This window comes from Anabrus simplex, chromosome 1 (genome assembly GCF_040414725.1).
Source record: "Anabrus simplex isolate iqAnaSimp1 chromosome 1, ASM4041472v1, whole genome shotgun sequence".
NCBI lineage: Eukaryota > Metazoa > Arthropoda > Insecta > Orthoptera > Tettigoniidae > Anabrus > Anabrus simplex.
Genome location: NC_090265.1, coordinates 1,358,990,642 through 1,359,010,956, shown reverse-complemented (window position 1 = coordinate 1,359,010,956; position 20,315 = coordinate 1,358,990,642). Strand labels below are relative to the sequence as shown.

General features: G+C 38.4%; 1 protein-coding gene across 8 annotated transcripts in view; it reads right to left on the bottom strand.

The window, feature by feature from the left end:
• LOC136858342 (transcription factor SPT20 homolog) overlaps positions 1-20,315 on the bottom strand; it is a 615,333-nt gene that overhangs the window by 182,832 nt on the left and 412,186 nt on the right. The window contains exon 15 of one of the 8 annotated variants that reach the window (XM_068225495.1): positions 8,318-8,735. The exons of 6 other annotated variants lie outside the window; for them this stretch is intronic. In XM_068225495.1, the coding sequence (XP_068081596.1) occupies positions 8,691-8,735 (45 nt within the window). In that variant the 3' untranslated portion in view covers positions 8,318-8,690. Of the gene's footprint in view, positions 1-8,317; positions 8,736-20,315 lie in introns of those variants that run through there. One more of the 8 variants, XM_067137813.2, reaches the window with a different exon arrangement.

The window sequence follows — 20,315 nt, the reverse complement described above, 5'->3', positions numbered from 1 at the left end:
TATGAAGTGAAAGGTTGTGAATAGGTCGCATGCGGTTTTGGATTTCTCATTTTGCCTCTTTAAGCTCAGTTTTAACCCCTTTCGTGGTCAGTTTATTCCTTGTTGTTTTAGAGGTAGAAATGAGGTGATTTGCTATTGCTTCTACCTTGATCGGGGAATGTTGCTTTGGTGCTATGGATGTGGAATCTAATTTCCGAATAAGTAACCATGCTTTTCTGCTAGAATGGGTGAAATTCATGTCTTTTAGAGTTTTTACCTACTTCTCTTTTCTAGCTAGATTCATCATAGCCAAGGATGAAATTCATAGGAACATTAAACAGAGATTGGGAAGACAGGCAACAAAAGCCATGTTGTTTGCAGATGATATAGTGCTATGGGGTGAGATGAAACGGAAGTGCAAAAACAACTAGATGTATGCAATCATGGGACGAAAGTAAGCACAGAGAAAAGCAAAACAATAGTGATGACAAGGGCAAGGAAGGAAGGAAGGAAGGAAGGAAGGAAGGAAGGAAGGAAGGAAGGAAGGAAGGAAGAGGAAAGATAAAACTGAATGGTAAAATTCTGCAAGTGGATTAAAGTTTCAAGTACTTGGGAAGTGTGATCACAGAAGATGGAAAGATTACTGAGGAAATTGGAAAAAGAATACAAAATAAATACACTGCAAGAGTTATCAGCAGTGGTAAACCAGTTGGCAGTTAGCATGCAAGCCTTAACTCAGCATTTTTTAGCCGAGGATCGCGCATCGGACGATGGGGGCGGAGGCTCCGAAGCGGAGGATCTCAATTTTCGCTCCCTATGTCCACACAATTACCCGAAAGGACTGGAAGTGCCCCCCGACTACCGAGTGTTCCAGACTGCCATGGCCTTGGAAGCGCTGCTACCCAGTATCCCAGCTGGACGGGATCACCACGTTGCGACCACCACTATTTGGCTCCTCTCAGCGTGGCACTCACTGGACCATCCCCAAAGAAAATACGCCTTCAACCGGGCGAATCTACTCTACATCGCCCTATCCAGTGGTTGGAGTGCGGCGATCCAACTCGACCAAGCAACCGGCGACGAGATCGCCGAGTTGCCCCAGGGCTTCTAGTTTCAACCTCAACCGCAGGCACCAGTCAGCCGCACCCCAGCAACCAGGGGGAGGGGTCGCGGCGGGCGGGCCGGAAGAGGAGCGACCGCAGCCACAGCACCAGCAGCTCCTCAACCATAGATGCGGCGACGGTGACTCCACCACCGGGCAGACCCCCACTGGCCCGGAGGAGTCCACTACCAGCACGCACAGCACGCGACAACAAGATGGTTTTACACATCCCTCTATGATGCAGATGGCTCAGAACGGCGGGACCAACTCCATCCTCACGACGCAGCCCCCGGAAGATGGCAGGACAGCGCAGGGTACCATAAAGGAAACATTGTGCTTAATCATATGTATGATTCTGTTTGTATTCTCTTTTGCTTTTTGGGTCTTATTTTTGTACAAAGTGTGTCGCTGATCTATGTAATTAAATTTAAATAAAATTCAGCACGGTGGGATCACCCTTCCGGGATCCTACGACTCGTAGCCTCACGTCTCAGCGCGGCTGCGCCAGTGCTTTTTCCCTCTTACACGCGCCAAGCCGCTCGGCTATAAAAGGCGAGGGGGAGAAGGCTCTGGAGCAGTTCAAGCTGGGACGGGAGGCCGAGTCAAGTAAATACATAAATGGTTCAAGGTGTGGGTTACTGTAGTCACGTCCTAGTTCATGAACCATGGGCAATGGCTGAGTGGCCTAGTAAGTGGTACTGAGAGTCGGGATACCAGTTGCTATGGAATGGGAGTGGGCATCTCGGACATATTCTGAGTCACAGCCCTCTTTATGCTCAGGCAGCTAGGACTATACAATCCACCAGTGGTCCCTAATCCATTAGAGGAGAGATCCTCACTTGGACTATGTATAAGTACGATAGCACCCTGCTTCATGAATTTACTCAGCTCAGAACCTTTTAAGCAAGCCTTGCACATATGGGAGTAACGGAATCCCACTCCCATTTGACAGGCGATGGACTCCTTGGAAACAAAATGGAATTCGATGGGGAGCTATCAATATTAATGGGGCTTATGGAAGAAAGAAAGTAGAACTGGTTGAGTCAGCAAAGGGGATGCATCTGGATATGCTAGGAGTAAATGATGTTCGGGTAAGGGGAGATAACGAGGAAGAAATAGGTCATTATAAAGTGTACTTGACTGGTGTTAAGAAAGGGAAGGGCACAGTACGGGGTAGGAATGTTTATCAGGAATACCACTGCATGCAACATAGTTTCTGTTAGGCATATAAATGAGCGAATGAGGTGGGTAGATTTGGCAGTTGGAGAAATTAGGATGAGAACTGTCTCAGTGTATTCACCATGAGAGAGGGCAGATGTGGATGAAGTTGACAAGTTTCATGAAGCATTGAGTGACATCGTAGTCAGGGTCAACAGCAAGGATAGGATAGTGCTAATGGGCAATTTCAATGTGAGAGTTGGAAATAGAACTGAAGGATAGGAAAGGGTGATTGGTAAACGTGGGGAAGATATGGAAGCTAATAGGAATGGGAAGCGTTTGTTGGACTTCTGTGCTAGTATGGGTTTAGCAGTTACGAATACATTCTTCAAGCATAAGGCTATTCACCACTACACATGGGAGGCTAGGGGTACCAGATCCTACCCTATATCTTAACAGACTTCAAATTCAGGAAGTCTGATAGGAATGTACGAGTTTTCCAGGGATTTTTCAATGATACACACCACTATCTGATCTGTAGTGAACTAAGTATCTCTAGGATAGAGAAAGTGAAATCTGTCTGCAAATGAATAAGGGTAGAAAATCTCCAGGACAAGAAAATTAGACAGAAGTACATGGATATGATTAGTGAGAAGTTTCAATCAATGGACAGTAAGCAGGTGGGATGCTGTAGTAGAAACAGCAAGGGAATGCCTAGGAATGACTGTGTGTAAAGATGGGAAAAAGTGTACATCTTGGTGGAATGATGAAGTGAGAGCAGCTTGTAAACATAAAAAGAAGGCTTATCAGAAATGGCTCCAAACAAGGGCCGGTGCAGACAGGAAGTTGGATGAAAACAAGTGTGGTTTCAGACCACAGAGTGGCTATCAGGATCAGATTTTCAGTATGCGCCAAGTAATTGAAAAATGCTACGAGAGGAATAGACAGTTGTGTTTATGTTTCGTAGATACGGAGAAGGCATATGACAGAGTACCAAAGGCATTTATATTGACAACTGGGCTTCAGTGAGAATTGATGGTAGAATGTGTTCAGGGTACTTACAGGGGTTAGAAAGGCTGTAATCTTTCAACTTTGCCATTCTTACTTTACATGGACCATCTGCTGCAAGGTATAAAGTGCCAGGGAGGGATTCAGCTGCAGTCGCTTAAGTGCGGCCAGTATCCAGTATTCGGGAGACAGTAGGTTCGAATCCCACTGTCGGCAGCCCTGAAAATGGTTTTCCGTGGTTTCCCATTTTCACACCAGGCAAATGCTGGGGCTGTACCTTAATTAAGGCCACGGCCACTTCCTTCCCACTCCTAGCCCTTTCCTGTCCCATCGTCGCCGTAAGACCTATCTGTTGATTCAAAATTAAGTATTTATTATTTTCCACCTAGTCGATACAATGATTGCTTAAGGCAATTTAATTGTTAAAAGTGGTACATGTTTCGTATTTTATCAACATCTTCAGCCACATAACACTGTTTAGATGAAAAATATATAAAATTGACAAAGCAATGCTTAAGAGGAAGTGTCCTTAAAATTAACATAAGATTTGACAACATTGAAAACAAACAAAAACTCAAGAGAAAATATATAAATTATTACTACAATTGAAAGCAGTTGTCAAGGAAACACTTGTACAATATTCCATAGAGAATATGTCCTAAATGAATATTCTTTTCTTAATAATTCATGAAAAAAGGTCAAATTATAAATTATACAGTTTATAAGTAATTGTTGAAATGAAGAAAACCAGATATCACAATGTGGTTCTTCTTATTAGTAATATTAGTAATATTATTATTATTAGTAATAATAAGAACCACATTGTGATATCTGGTTTTCTTCATTTCAACAATTACTTATAAACTGTATAATTTATAATTTGACCTTTTTTTCATGAATTATTAAGAAAAGAATATTCATTTAGGACATATTCTCTATGGAATATTGTACAAGTGTTTCCTTGACAACTGCTTTCAATTGTAGTAATAATTTATATATTTTCTCTTGAGTTTTTGTTTGTTTTTAATGTTGTCAATCTTATGTTAATTTTAAGGACACTTCCTCTTAAGCATTGCTTTGTCAATTTTATATATTTTTCATCTAAACAGTGTTATGTGGCTGAAGATGTTGATAAAATACGAAACCTACAACTTTTAACAATTAAATTGCCTTAAGCAGTCATTGTATCGACGAGGTGGAAAATAATAAATACTTAATTGTGAATCTATTGAAGTGCGATACGGACCATGAAAATGCTTTTATGTAGACCTATCTGTGTCAGTGCGACGTAAAACAACAAGCAAAAAAAAAAAAACTGACAACTTGGTCTTAATGGCAGAATGTGCTGAAAGCCTGCACTCTAATATATTGGAACTTGAAAATAGGTCCAATGAGTTTGGTATGAAAATTGGCCTTTAAACTGACGCCAGTAGGTAAGAAATTCAACAAAATTGAATGTCAGATTGGTGATACAAAGCTGGATCAGGTAGATAATTTCATGTATTTAGGTTGTGGGTTCTCCCAGGATGGTAATATAATAAGTAAGATTGAATCAAGGTGCAGTAAAACTAATGCAGTGAGCTCGCAGTTGTGATCAACAGTATTCTGCAAGAATGAAGTCAGCTCCCGAAAGAAACTATCTTTACATCGGTCTGTTTTCAGACCAACTTTGCTTTACGGAAGTGAAATCTGGGTGGACTCAGGATATCTTATTCATAAGTTAGAAGTAACAGATATGTAAGTAGTGAGAATGATTGCTGGTACAAACAGGTGGTAACAATGGCAGGAGGGTTCTCAGAATGAGGAGATAAAGGCTAAGTTAGGAATGAACTCTATGGATGAAGCTGTACGCATAAACCAGCTTCGGTGTTGGGGTCATGCGAGGCGAATGGAGGAATATAGGTTACCTAGGAGAATAATGGACTCTCTTATGGAGGGTAAGAGAAGTAGAGTGAGACCAAGAAGATGATGGTTAGATTCAGTTCCTATGATTTAAAGATAAGAGGTATAGAACTAAATGAGGCCACAGCACTAGTTGCAAATAGAGGACTGTGGCGACGTTTAGAAAATTCACAAAGGCTTGCAGACTGAATGCTGAAAGGCATAACAGTCTATAATGATAATAAATTAATTAAATAAATAAATAAATAAATAAAAATAAATAAATAAATAAATAAATAAATAAATAAATAAATAAATAAATAAATAAATAAATAAATAAATAAATAAATAAATAAATAAATAAATACTTATTATTACAACTATTACAAATGGCAACAAAGGGACTTACTGCATTCCCACTAAAAGACACTGCCATATGTAAAGTTCGTAAAGAGAGGTATCTAGGAGAGTGGATTTCAGCAAATGATAGCAAAACCCTGTCGACAGATACCAGATATGCCAAGCTGGTGAGGACCTACCACTCCCGTAGGAGAATTTACACCTCCAAGTACATCTCAAAGAACTTCAATTTCAAGCATTACAACTCAGTAGCAAGACCCTCTGTACTCTATACCTCTGAATGTCTCTTGATAAATATAAAGGGCGCACTCAGGAAACTAGAACTCAAGAAAAGGAAAATCCTAAGGAGGCTACCAGGACTCATAGGAGAAGAGGATGGCACTTACAGGATCAGACACAACAATGAACTCTCCAAACACTATCAAGACCTAATAACATCCATAATGAAAAGGCATCTAGCCTTCCATGGACACTTCACCCACAAGAACCCCTGCAGACTCACTAACAGGATCCTTGCCATGACAAGAACAGGGAAGGCTTCCAAGAACAAGTGGATCACCGCAGTGAAATACAGACTTAGAGCAGCTGGAGATTCCATTAGACCAGGCAAGTCAAGGTCACAAGCTGATAGACAGTTGTGTGTGCATGAAAAACAGATGTTACGAGCACTAGCCCAAGATGTTACCAGATAGTGCAAGCCTAGAGGGGTATATATTACACGTTCATAACTATAGTACTCTGTACAACAAATGTATATATTAATTCATGTAAGGACATCCATAATTGAATGTGTTCAACATGGCATATGCATCAAATGCATGAAACAATATGCTTTGTAATCACTGTACACCAGAAAAATAAATATTTTCTTTAAATAATTAAATAATTTCTTTTAAGCAAGAAAGTACAAAATAAAAGGCATTTATTATTTTAAGGGCTTAACATGCTCAACTCTCCTATGAACAATTATGAAGCAGAATAATGCCAAATAATATGCCCCTACTATATCACTTCTGCAGCAAAACATCACGTCTTATAAACTTCAACAAAATAAAATAGGTTTTGATAAACATAGCATCTCTTCAAGCAACCATGTTGATACAAATGTACACAAATGTTCAAGTGTGCAAATTACTGTGTCAATCCATATGCCACAGCCTATGTAGCTGCATGTTTCAACCATTACTTGTAACAGACCAAATTGGGTAACTGGAGCCTGTCGGTAGGTGTGCACAGCTTTGGGTCAGCAATGTGGTGAAGTACAAAGTGACTGAGTTGGGTCGCGTGCACAAGTATTTCTAGCAAGGGCACTGCACTTACAGCAGACAAGGTTTGACACCCGTGCATTAGACCATAAGCATAGGGATCACCAGATCCATGGGGACGGAGGAGAGAAAGCTAGTATACAGCCAGAAAATGAAGCATTATGGGCTGAGAAGAAGCACAAGGCCCTAGACAAAAGTCAAGATGAACCCTGTGGTCCTCAGCAGGCCAAAAGACCCGAAACAATAAACAACATATATATAACATATACAGATTTTATTATGTACAGTAACTTATATTTAATCAACAGAGATGGGGACACTTTTGTATATGAGGGGCTTGTTCTTTCTCCACCTGCAATCCACAAATTGTAGCAACAAACTTTAGAAAGAAAGAAAGAAAGAAAGAAAGAAAGAAAGAAAGAAAGAATACATGACTGATCCCAATTCTGACAAATCATTCTCCACGGTATCTTCCCAATGTCCCTCACCAATAAGCATAGGGATCATCAGATCCATGGGCACGGAGGAGAGAAAGCTAGTATACAGCCAGAAAATAAAGCATTATGGGCTGAGAAGAAGCACAAGGCCCTAGACAAAAGTCAAGATGAACCCCGTGGTCCTCAGCAGGCCCAAAGACCCGAAACAATAAACAAACATATAGGTTATCGAGTCCTAGTTTTAAACTGCAATGTTTGTTTCTTGTTTAATTCCAAATTCCCTTCTGACTAACCTTCTTGAAGCAGCCCTTCAACATTACCAAGATGAAAAGTTCGATGTTAGCGAAATCTTGAATCTCAACAAGCTTCAGAATAAACACATAAAACCAAGATCTCAAGAATTGCATTCAAAGAGAAAATTGTTTGCCATTTTGTTTACAGAAAATGTACAGCCAAAATAATTTTATATTTCTTGAGCATGGCATAGGCACAAACAGAAGAAAATAGATATCGCTACAATGTCTTGGTTTCTTATTTTCCCCACAATTACAGTATGTACCAGTAAAAGAGGATTCATAATGGATTTTTAAAAAAACACAAAGAAATGGGTGCTGGATGAAATAGGTTCTCTTCTTCTTTCCCAGCAGGATATACAACATTTTTAGTTTTTTTTGTTTTTTACAATTGGCTTTGCGTTGCAACGACACAGGCAGATCTCATGGCGACGATGGGATAGGAAAGGACTAGGAGTGGGAAGGAAGCGGCCGTGGCTTTAATTAAAGTGGTGTGAAAATGGGAAACCATAGATAACCATCTTCAGAGCTGCTGACAGTGGGGCTCAAACCCACTATCTCCCGGATGCAAGCTTACAGCTGCGTGCCCCTAACCGCACGGCCAGCTCGCCCGGTGATATACAACTTTTCTTCTCTCCACTACTAATGAGACTTGCTGATATACCTTGAAACTTAGCATGCAGATTTCTCATGATTTCTTCCAGATTATTGAATATAATATTGAAACAGGAGAGAAAAGTTATAGGAAGCAACCAAATCACATGGTAATAACTCTCTGAAATTATTTTCTCCTCCCTTTGACTCCTGTTTCTCATAAACAATTTAAACAGAAAATGGTGTTAAGCAAATATTATTTATTCAATAATGAAGCACAACAGCAGGTTTCTTTAGAAAAATAGTCTAAACTGCACAACCTACTTATATAAAACAATTTATTTTAGTTACAAACAATATAGAACATTTCTACAATATTGTATGCTATTATAAAAGAACACACTTTGTACATATTATCATACATTGCTGACAATTTGATATAATAGCTTTAAACCCTAACCTAGAGGGAGCTCAATATATATTCAATGACATCCTAACCTATTGAAGATTCACTGGTGCAATCCAAGTCCCACAGAGCTCCAATGTGTATATGAAGCCCATAATTTTGGCTCTGGGTAGAACTATAAAACATTAGAAGAGAAACCATGTTCAGCTATAATATCTGAGATCTGCTGTCAAAGCTGCTCTTATGCCATTGCTAAAATGAGAGAAAGAAAGCAGGATTCAGTAGGCTATCTAAAATACTTAAAAAAATGATACAGAGAAAATATCAGGAAATATTTATTACATACCTTCATAAGAAGGCTGAAGAGCTACAACTCATTATCTTCACTACTTCAAAATTTAATGTTTAATACATTATTCTTGGGACTCCAATGACTTCAACAGTTTTGATAAATTAACAAAGAAAGTTGGAGGCTGTGCCGTATGGAAAACTTGATGAGAATTTTTTTTGTAGCATGCTCTGTTGTTAAAACACTACATCCTTATCATGGCTACTGATATAAGGCTATCACTATATTCATACAGTCTACAAGCATTATGCTCTAAAAAGCTAGTGGCAATTTAGACATTTAATTGAAATTCCCTAAGAATACTGATGGTTCGAGTACCTCCAAAGCCAAACATGGGGTCCTTTAAATAGAACTGAAAATAGTGAATATTAGGAAGACAGCGAAGTTCTCCAGATCTGCAGTCAAAGAAAACTTAGAATGGTCATAACATCTCAGCATTGATTAAAACCAAATTCCATACAAAAACTAATCACTCTGATGAAAAAAAAAAAAAACATGCCTGTAAAATGTTACCATCTATGCATCTGACATGGTATACAAGAATGACCAATTTACATCATAAAGTATAAAAAATAATTTTCGACAATACAGTATCACCAATTCCTAATCTGTAGGTGAAAGCGTGAAGAAAAAGAGACCCCCTGGAGGAATAGGAAGGTAAAGGAAGCAATGAAAAATTAGAAGAAATCATGGCAAGTATGCAATAGGGATAAAACAGAAGCAAGTATAAGCACTAAGGCATTCAAAATAGACGCTCAACACTTAGACCCCAACTTTAGTATGAGGCATTTAATAGAAAAACATTGGAAATATGAAAGAGATATGGTGATGATATTCCTAGATTTAGAAAAGGCTTAGGATAGTGGACTCATACCCCAAAGGTATGGAAAGAAATGTACCGTAATATAAAGGATTTGGCAAACAAATGATAGAATATTTGCAAGCAATGCACAAAAATTGTTGCAGCAGAATCAGTAGATATGTGGAAAGGGCAGAGTGGTTTTGGAATGAAAGTGGATGCCAAAGAAGTGTGCTGTCACCACTGTTATTCATAACAGTTAGCGATGAAACTGAAAAGGAGACAAAGGTAAAAATATGAAAACAGATAGCTGAAGGTAATGCTGTTTGTAAATGATATTGTGATGTGGGGAGCAGACAGAGAGGAAGTACAAGGACACCTCGAGATGTTGATTGAGATTATTGAAAATTATAACTCTCTGAAATTATCTGTGGGAAAGGAGTAAGACAATGACATTGAATAGAGGGGGAAGGGAAGGGAAGGGAAGGGAAGGGAAGGGAAGGGAAGGGAAGGGAAGGGAAGGGAAGGGAAGGGAAGGGAAGGGAAGGGAAGGGAAGGGAAGGGAAGGGAAGGGAATTATAAAAATAATTGGACAAAACCTTTAAAAGTACTTGGGAAGCGAATTGATGTACGATGCAGGGCTGGACATGGAGATCGGTAAAATGATTCAACAGGGAAATGCATTCTACCTGAGTGTCAGAAACTTGGTGTGAAGGAAGAACCAATGAGGTGTAAAGAGGTGACGTAGAAGATGTACTACTGCACAATACATATGTAGCAGAGATTTGGACATTGACAAAAGGACAAAAGAATAAAACCCAGGCCCGTGAAATGAAATTTGTAAGAAATATGATAGGGAAGACTAGAAAAGACAGAGTAAGAAATGAGAATATCAAGAAGGAAATCAGTGTGGAAAAGATTTACCACAGATTTCAGGTATAACTTTAGAAGGTTTGGACACATTAAAGAGGATGATAGTGGGGAGGATGTTAAAGTGGATGGTGGAGACCCAGGCAGAAAGAGGGAGGGCAAGAGGGAGACTGAGATTAAGGTGGCTGAAAATGATAAGGAACAGCATAATTAGAAAAATCTGGATTGGAACACAGTTAAGGAGGAATAATGGTGGTTGGACAGAGGAAGATGGAAAGGTGCCATACACATCCCAACCCCGTAGGAGATGGACAAGGGAAATGGATGATGATGATGATGATGATAGAAATACTGTCCACAGGGCTTTTAACATTCCATTATCTCATTCCAACCTATAAAAAGAACTAGACACCATCAGGGCAATAGCTTATTGTAATGGGTACAACAGAAGGTTCATTGAACAAATTATATCTAAAATTCAAAACAAACCTAAATCTACTCTTATTAAAGAAAAGAAGCAAAAGGAAAGGAAGCAAACAAGTTTTAACTTCAAAAGCAGATGTTCCATAATAAAGGATGTTCCCCCAACACCTCAGCCAATTTAAATCTACCAATTATTCGTGACCTCAGCTCTCCACAAGACCAACAAGTTTGTTCCATACTAAACAAAAGCACTGCAAGATTATGTGAACTACAGCAAAGCAATTTCTATATTTGTCACATGTTTCATTGTCAAAAGTGTTTTATTTCAAATATTTCACATATTTTCAAGTTGATTGAAACAAGACCAACAAGTTTGTTCCGTGTTCTACAAACACACGGCAATACTTTTAACCCAGATCCAAGAACTTTCTTAAAGTATCAAGTGTTTCATGTCAATGCGTATATTTCAACTAGTTAATATATTTTCAAGTAGATTGAAACAAGACCAACAAGTCTGTTCCGTGTTCTACAAACACATGGCAGTATTTTTAACCTAAATTCAAGAACTTTCTTAAAGTGGCAAGCATTTCATGCGATTGTGCGTAGAACTTGTCATTAGGTTTTGTCTCAACTGGTTCACATGTTTTCAAGCTGATTGTGGCAAAACCGACAATTCTGTTCCGTGTTCTACAAACACACAACAGTATTTTTAACCCAGATCCAAGAACTTTCTTTCTTAAAGCGCCAAGTATTTCATGTCATTGTGTGCATTTCATGTCAATGTGTATATTTCAACTAGTTCATATATTTTTGAGTAGATTGAAACAATGGCAGTGTTTTTAAACCAGAACCAAGTTCTTAAAGTGCCAAGTATTTCATGTCAATATGTGCGTTTCATGTCAATGTGTGTATCTCAACTAGTTCATGTATTTTCTAGTAGATTGAAACAAGACTGACAAGTCTGTTCTGTATTCTACAAACACACGACAGTATTTTTAACCCAGATCCAAGATCTTTCGTAAAGTGCCAAGTGTTTCATGTCATTGTGTACATAATTTGTCATTATGTTTTAGGACAACTTATTGATATGTATTTAAGCAACTGCCATTGCGCATATAATTTTGTCATGATGTTTTATGTCAACCTATTGAGATGTATGCAGGCAATCTCCATGATGATTTATCAGATTCCCATTGATTTAATTATCTACAAGAACTGATGATGACTCCAAGGGAGTCAAAACCGGTCTTCACTTAATAAATTTCAAATATTTTACATTGTGTTGAATGGTGGAACATCCCTCAAACTCTATTATATATGGCCCTTCATGTTGTCGAGTGGCAAGGAACAGCATAATTTGCTGCATTATTACAGTATATACCAATTGATAATATTTTTCACTATCTCTCAACTATGATCTCAATAATAATTGCATTCAAAATAAATTCAAGCATAACACTAGTCAACAGACATTTTGCATCAGACATGTTGTATTACCAATCAGTACATAGTTTTGCGTATATAATCCAAATCTGTTTTTTTAAATGTGCTAACATATGGTTTTTGAGTAATTTAGATTTTTAAATCACTATTCTTTGTTCTTTTGTTTGCTACTCTTTGTGTAATACAGAGAAGTATGTAGAGTTCTAAAGATATAATCATTACATGGGAGGAGTGGTAAGATTCTTAAAATTTTATCTCCTCCATACGAGGCTTTATGATCTAGCACATGTTGAAACATGCGCGATGGAACTATTATCATTGTTACTGCAACTTAACCTGAGATTTTGTTACTTCAGTTTGTGTTTATTTGCATTTTTGTGTTTGTTGTGATAGAGATGAAATCCTTTCGTGTTTAGAAATTTGTAGAAATGGCAATTGTTAAACTTTCTTTTTGTGTAAACCACCCAGACAATTTTTGTTGTGTGCAGGATATTCACTCAAAAAATTCTAAGAAAGCCAATCACTGATTTAGTTAAGAGTTATTTTTTGCTATTTGTTTTACGCCGCACCGACACAGATATGTCTTATGGCGACGATGGGATAGGAAAGGCCTAGGAATTGGAAGGAAGCGGCCGTGGCCTTAATTAAGGTACAGCCCCGGCATTTGCCTGGTGTGAAAATGGGAAACCACGGAAAACCATCTTCAGGGCTGCCGACAGTGGGGCTCGAACCCACTATCTCCCGATTACTGGATACTGGCCGCACTTAAGCGACTGCAGCTATCGAGTTCGGTGATTTAGTTAAGAAAGCATATAAACTATATTTAGAGTGTGCTCTTGGTGATCAAGATAAATATGATGTACCTCATGTTGCATCCACAAGCTGTAGCACAACTCTAACAGAATGGTTGAAAGGAAAGCACTGGCCCGTGTAATTTGCTGTTCCAATGGGGCAGTGTAAGCCAACAGACCAAATTCAGACTGTTACTACTGCCTCACAAAAATTAAAGGGTTTTCAAGCAAAACACGACATAAAACAAATGATTCAAATGTGTCTTCATGTGCATCTGCCTGTCCCCCATGCTGAAGGCTTGCCTGTTTCTGTCTGTAACTTGCAAACATTTCATCAGACTCAAGAACATCAAGTGAATCAGAACCCGTAGAAGAGTACTATGCCTTTGCTGGCAAGATGCAGTGTTTACAGTGCACTATGTCATCTAGTATGGGCAAGAATAAATTTGTTACTTCCAGTGACCTGTCTCAGTCTCATCACTGATTTTGACAATATGAAAGTGATCGAGGTATGAACGGTGCTAGTAATACCATTCCTTATGTAGCCAGTTCCTATTATGAATGCTGTGAAAATATCACTCATAGGATCGGTTGGTGCATGCATTTCAGTGGACTTGATAGACTGATATGTAATAGCAACTTCTGGCGCGGTGATGAAAGCAACGGGAAACTACCTCACTCCTCATTTCCCTAGTATGCCTCTTCAGTGACACCTAGGTTATCTATGACAGCTGTTGGTGGAGCTGTGGAGGATCAAACCAGCCTTCGGGGTGAATATCCAACATATCAACATACAAAAGAGTACTACGAGCAATCTCGATACACTTTGCCTCATCTAATAGAACAAAAGGAACTGAATGATTTAGATTTAGTTCATGATCTAAAACTTTCTAAGCACCCAGCTGAACACTTGGGATTGAGATTGTAACAATGGAACCTTCTAGCTCCAGAGAATAAAATCTCCAGTTTTATATCAATAAGTAGCTCTTTTGCTAAATATTTTGACATGAAGAATTCAGTGTATGTAGCGATGTCAATGGTTGCTACAGTTTCATAATAGCTGCCTAGAGATGTTGAAGATTCCAAAACTGTGGAGCAAAGCATGCGTAATTGCTGTTCTGAAGCCTGGAAAGAACAGCAGAGACCCCAAGAACTACAGACTAATATCTCCCCTGTGCCACCTATATAAGATTTTAGAAAGGATGATACTCAACAGACTCATCCAGACTATCAACAAAAACCTCATTCCACAACAGGCAGGCTTTAGACCAGGCAAGAATACTGTTGCACAAGTTCTCAACCTCGCGCAGTACATTGAGGATGGTTTTGAAAATCGACAAATTACAGGGGTTACAAGTAACTATTCTCATTTTGGTTCCGTATTGAAGTTGACGTATGTCTCAAGTATTATTACAATATTATAAGTCCACCTGTTCAATACAATACAATATGATCCACTATTTCATACGGTCAAATATTTTTTTATACATAATACATAAAACAAGAAGTTTTATATATGCAGACGACCTTGCACTAGCCTGCCAGAGTGCAACTTTTGAAGAGGTAGAACTCACTCTTGTATACATGTATTATGTATAAAAAAAATATTTGACCATATGAAATAGTGGATCATATTGTATTGTATTGAACAGGTGGACTTATAATATTGTAATAATACTTGAGACAAATTATAGGGGTAGCTTTCATTGACCTCAGTGCTGCATATGATACAGTGAACCACCGTATACTACTCCATATTTTTACACTCACGAAAGATTCAAAACTTACCAGACTGATGTCAACCTTGTTGCAGAACTGCATGTTTTTTGTTGACTTTCAAGGACAAAGAAGCAGATGCAGATCACAGAAAAATGGATTCCCCCAGGAAGTGAACTGGCTCCATTGCTGTTTAATATTTATACCAATGACCAACCACTCCCTTACAAAACAAGAAGTTTTATATATGCAGACGACCTTGCACTAGCCTGCCAGAGTGCAACTTTTGAAGAGGTAGAACTCACTCTTGACAACGCTCTGAAGGAATTAGGCACATATTACAAGGCTAACCACCTTAAGCCGAATCCATCGAAATCGCTGCTTTGTGTTTTCCACCTCAAGAACAGAGAGGCATCAAGGAAATTACATGTCTCCTGGAATGGAATCCCCTTGGAAAATTATTGTACCCCAAAGTACCTAGGGGTAACGCTGGATTGCTCCCTCACTTTCAGAAAACACTGTTCCAACATTAAACACAAAGTCAGTGCCAGAAATAACATCCTGAGGAAGCTGAGAGGTATAAACTGGGGTGCAAATCCACAAGTTCTTAGAATCACTGCATTGGCTCTGTGTTACTCTGCTGCAGAATACGCATCCCCTGTGTGGTATAGATCATCCCACGCCAAGACTGTGGACCCTGCCCTGAATGAAGCTTGTACATTAATCACAGGATACCTGAAACCTACCCCTGTTGAGAAGCTATACTGTCTTGCTGTCGTTGCACCTCCAAGTATTCGTCGAGAAGTCACTGCCGATCAAGAACGACTGAAGGTTGAGAACGTTGAAGCTCACCTGCTGTTTGGTCATCAACAATCTCAATCTAGGCTGAAATCCAGGAAAAGCTTCCTCCAGACATCAAAGCCCTTGAAAGGACCACCAGATAAGGCAAGACTTTCCTTGTGGAAATCTAAGCAGCAAGAATGGATGGAGTCCCGTGAACAACTTCCGGCTGGCTACAATGAATGTATAGACCAGAAATGTGTTCCACTGATCAATACTAATTTATTGTAAATGGATTTACATTAGTACTGGTTTCAGCCTTCCATGGCCATCATCGGCTAGTACATAATTATATTACAGCCATTAGACAAAATCACAAAGATGTTGTTATATTAGATCATCCGGATGTCTAATGGGGATAGAAATAAAATATATTGCAGTAGTGTGAGGTTAAAATATCTGTGATCAAACTAAAACCTACTGAGTGTACATCGGACATGAGTACATTAAACATATTAAAATACATAGGCCACAGTATAAAACACTTAAAAAGTTAAACACACTATAAAATATGGTATATACATGTTAAAACGCTTATTAAAATTTGAGTTCGTGTTGTGTGGTTTTCATTCTTCAATCTTCTTTGTGGTTCTTGTGCTTCTGTATCATGTTGACTTAGTTGTATGAGGTGATCTTCGAGATTGTTCTATGGCTGATATATGTCATATTGATACGTGGTAAGAACCCTTGTCATGAAAAGATTTTTTGAGTACTATGTAATCCAACTGTTGTCCGACTCGTTGGCTGAACGGTTAGCGTACTGGCCTTCGGTTCAGAGGGTCCCGGGTTTGATTCCCGGCCGGGTCGGGGATTTTAACCTTAATTGGCTAATTCCTACGGCACGGGGGCTGGGTGTATGCGTTGTCTTCATCATCATTTCATCCTCATCACGACGCGCAGGTCGCCTACGGGTGTCAAATAGAAAGACCTGCACCTGGCGAGCCGAACCCGTCTTGGGATATCCCGGCACTTAAAGCCATATGACATTTCATTTCAATCCAACTGTTGATGTACTTCAGTAAGTTTTTTATGATAAACTGCAAGACTTGAGTTTAAAGTTTGATTAGGAGCTGTTGGTGGTGACACCTCTCTCGTCTGTGTTTGTGTTGTGGTTGTATCTGTAAAGATAAGCTAATATAAGTATAGTGTGCGTATGAAGGAATGCCCAGTGTATGTATGGAAATGAAGAGTATTTACTATTGTTGTTGTGGAGGTCAGGTACCGATATGTTTGGAGACTTGCTGTGTTCTACGAGTGCGTCTGGGGTTTATGTTAGCTGTGGAGAGGGATGTAGGTGGAGGGGTAGGAGGAGTGGCTATTGTGGGGTAGGGGTGGGGTTAGGCTTGTGAATTGTCAGTTTATTAGGGCGTGTGTTTACTATTATGAGATAGTCATTTTTTAATGCAGGAATGGGTTTATCAAAGATGATGCTGGTTTTCTCTGTAATGTCGTTAATGTTATGACTGGGATTAGCGTATTGGTCCAGAGAAATATAGAACGAAATCTTCGGTTATGTTGAGCAGGGGGCTTTTAGAGTTTATGTTTGGTATCGTCATATTGTTATTGATGTCTGTGAAACTATGCTTAGATTCTTCTATATGTTGGCCTATTGATGAGAAATGGTTGTGTTTTACTGCATTTATATGTTCACTGTAGCGGATGCTGAAGTTTCTGCCTGTACGTCCAATATAACTTGTGTCACAGTTGTTACATTTGATACGGTAGACACCTGATTGGTTATATTTATTGTTATTGTTGACTGTTTTGGTCTTGTGTATAGTGTTGGTGCTGTTGTGTATGGTTTTGAATGCTATTTTCAGGTTGCACTTCTTGAAAATATTAGTTATAGTATATATATGAGTGTTGTTGAAGGTGAATAGGGCATAATTTTTTTTGGGTTTGGCTGTTTTAGTTAATTTGGTTTTAGGTTGAGATTTTATTTTGTGAATGATTCTGTTGACCATTTCTTTGCTGTATCCATTGTTTGGCTATGTCGTGGATTAATTTTAATTCATTATTTTGATCTTCTATTGTCCTTGGGATATTAAAAGCTCTATATATCATGCTATAACAGGCTGCTCTTTGGTGTGTGTTAGGATGAATGGAGTCATTTTTTTATGGTATTTAAGGGGTGTGTGTGTGGGTTTCCTGTAGATCTTGTAAGATAAGTGGTTGTCGTGCCTGGTTATTGTCAAGTCTAAGTAATTTAAGGTACGGTTATTTTCGGCTTCTTTAGTAAATAGTAAGTGAATAGTAAGTACTCTTTTCATTTCCATACATACACCGGGCATTCCCTCATACGCACGCTATACTTATATTAGCTTGTCTTTACAGATAACAACTACAACATGAACACAGACAAGAGAGGTGTCGCCACCAACAGCTCCTAATCAAAATTTAAACTCAAGTCTTGCAGTTTATAAAAAAAAAAAAAAAAACTTACTGAAGTACATCAACAGTCGGATTACATAGTACTCAAAAAATCTTTTCATGACAAGGGTTCTTACAACGTATCAATATGACATATATCAGCCATAGAACAATCTCGAAAGTCACCTCATACAACTAAATCAACATGATACAGAAGCACAAGAACCACAAAGAAGGTTGAAGAATGAAAACCACACAACACGAACTCAAATTTTAATAAGCGTTTTAACATGTATATACCATATTTTAGTATGTTTAACTTTTTAAGTGTTTTATACTGTGGCCTATATATTTTAATATGTTTAATGTACTCATGTCCGATGTACACTCAATATATTTTAGTTTTAGTTTGATCACAGATATTTTAACCTCACACTACTGCAATATATTTTATTTCCATCCCCATTAGACATCCGGATGATCTAACATAACATCTTTGTGATTTTGTCTAATGGGTGTAATATAATTATGTACTAGCCGATGATGGCCATGGAAGGCCGAAACCGGTACTAATGTAAATCCATTTACAATAAATTAGTATTGATCGGTGGAACACATTTCTTGTCTATACATTGAATCCAATCAATATGGAAAATGAAACTTATAAACAATAAAATGGCAACAATGAAGACTGGAGTGTTTGGAGGTCTCTTAACCGATTAAGAACTGGTGTCGGCAGGGCTAAGTCCTTACTTAAGTTATGGGGCTTCACATCAGAGGACAGCAAGCACGACTGTGGTGAAGAACAAACAGTGAACCATATGTATCAATGTCCTCTTTGTCCATTTTCATGCTTAGAGCAAGAATTAATGCTTACTGATAACGCCCTAGGTGTGGCTCAGTTTTGGAAAAACATCATCTAGATGTACAGTAAATTTGCTCAATTTTCTTTGTCTGTTAAGTTTTGTAAATAGTTTAATTATTATTTTATTTTTAACTGTATGATTAAGTATGCTTCTGACACGAGTAAATAAAATGGTTTGATCAAGCAGTTAAGTGTACAACATAACCCACAGGCTATTATTTACAGACTACAGTAAAACCAGCTTGAAAGGAGTATTGCTTCATATTTGCAACAAATTTCTATCCATGCATTTTGTGTCTTGTTTTTTGGTTTATGCAGTAGACATGAGAGAAACTTTTGTGGTTATGGTGGTGATTATTGTTTTAAGAACAAGTACAACTAGGCAACCATCCTCAACAGTGTAGGTTTACAAAATACTAATGCCTTTTGTGCCTGTGGGACAGCCGAGATGCTAAGAACCGTTACACAATCAAGGAGTAGCCTAGAGAGAATCATTTGTTACTGGAAAAGGAAATGTAAAACATGCTTCATTGACTGAATAGAATAAAATAATTTTGGTTCCGCTTCAAAGACTAATTAAAAACCTTGTGAAAGCACTAAAAAAAGGTCTGACCTTCAGTCATTTGAAACACAGATTTCCTAAATGAAGTGAAGCAAAACTGAAAGAAGGCACAAATCAGAAAATTACTGAACAATCCAACCTTTGATATTAACCTCACAAATCTCAAAATAGTTGCTTGTAGAATGTCTCTTAAAATTCACTTTTACATTCGCACCTTGACTCTTCCTTGGAAAATTTTGGCGCTGTAAGCGATAAACAGGGTGAGCGCTTTCATTAAGACATTAAGACTGGCAAATTTCTCAAAACAAAATATTTAAAACTTGAAATATTATTGAGACGTGTAGAATCTCTGGGAGATGGAAAGTGTTTGTAGAAGATTTTATTTGTAAATCTTTTAAGTAATGCTTTCTGTATGATCTGGAGTGTTGTGCTAGAATATATTATTCGTATTCCATTTAGTTACCTAACCTGTACAGTGTAAAATATTGTTGTAGCATATTTTATTTGTAACTACTAGATTATTGTTCTATATTTACTGGAACAGTCCAGAAAGGTTATGATGCGAACTTGTTGAACCGGGTGTGTCGGCCTTTGTCAGTTATGGTTCTAGAAATATGTCCTTTCTATTCTGGAAAATGGAAGGTTCGCGATTGGTGTCTGTATATGTGTTCGAGAATGTTGGTTAAATATTGCGAACGGAGTAAGAGTTGTGATTGGTGAATCTGGGTGGTGATGGGCAAGCTCCTGCATTCTGATTGGCTACTCCAAGGCCAGACTCCCCTTTTTAAAGGGAGGGAGGCAACA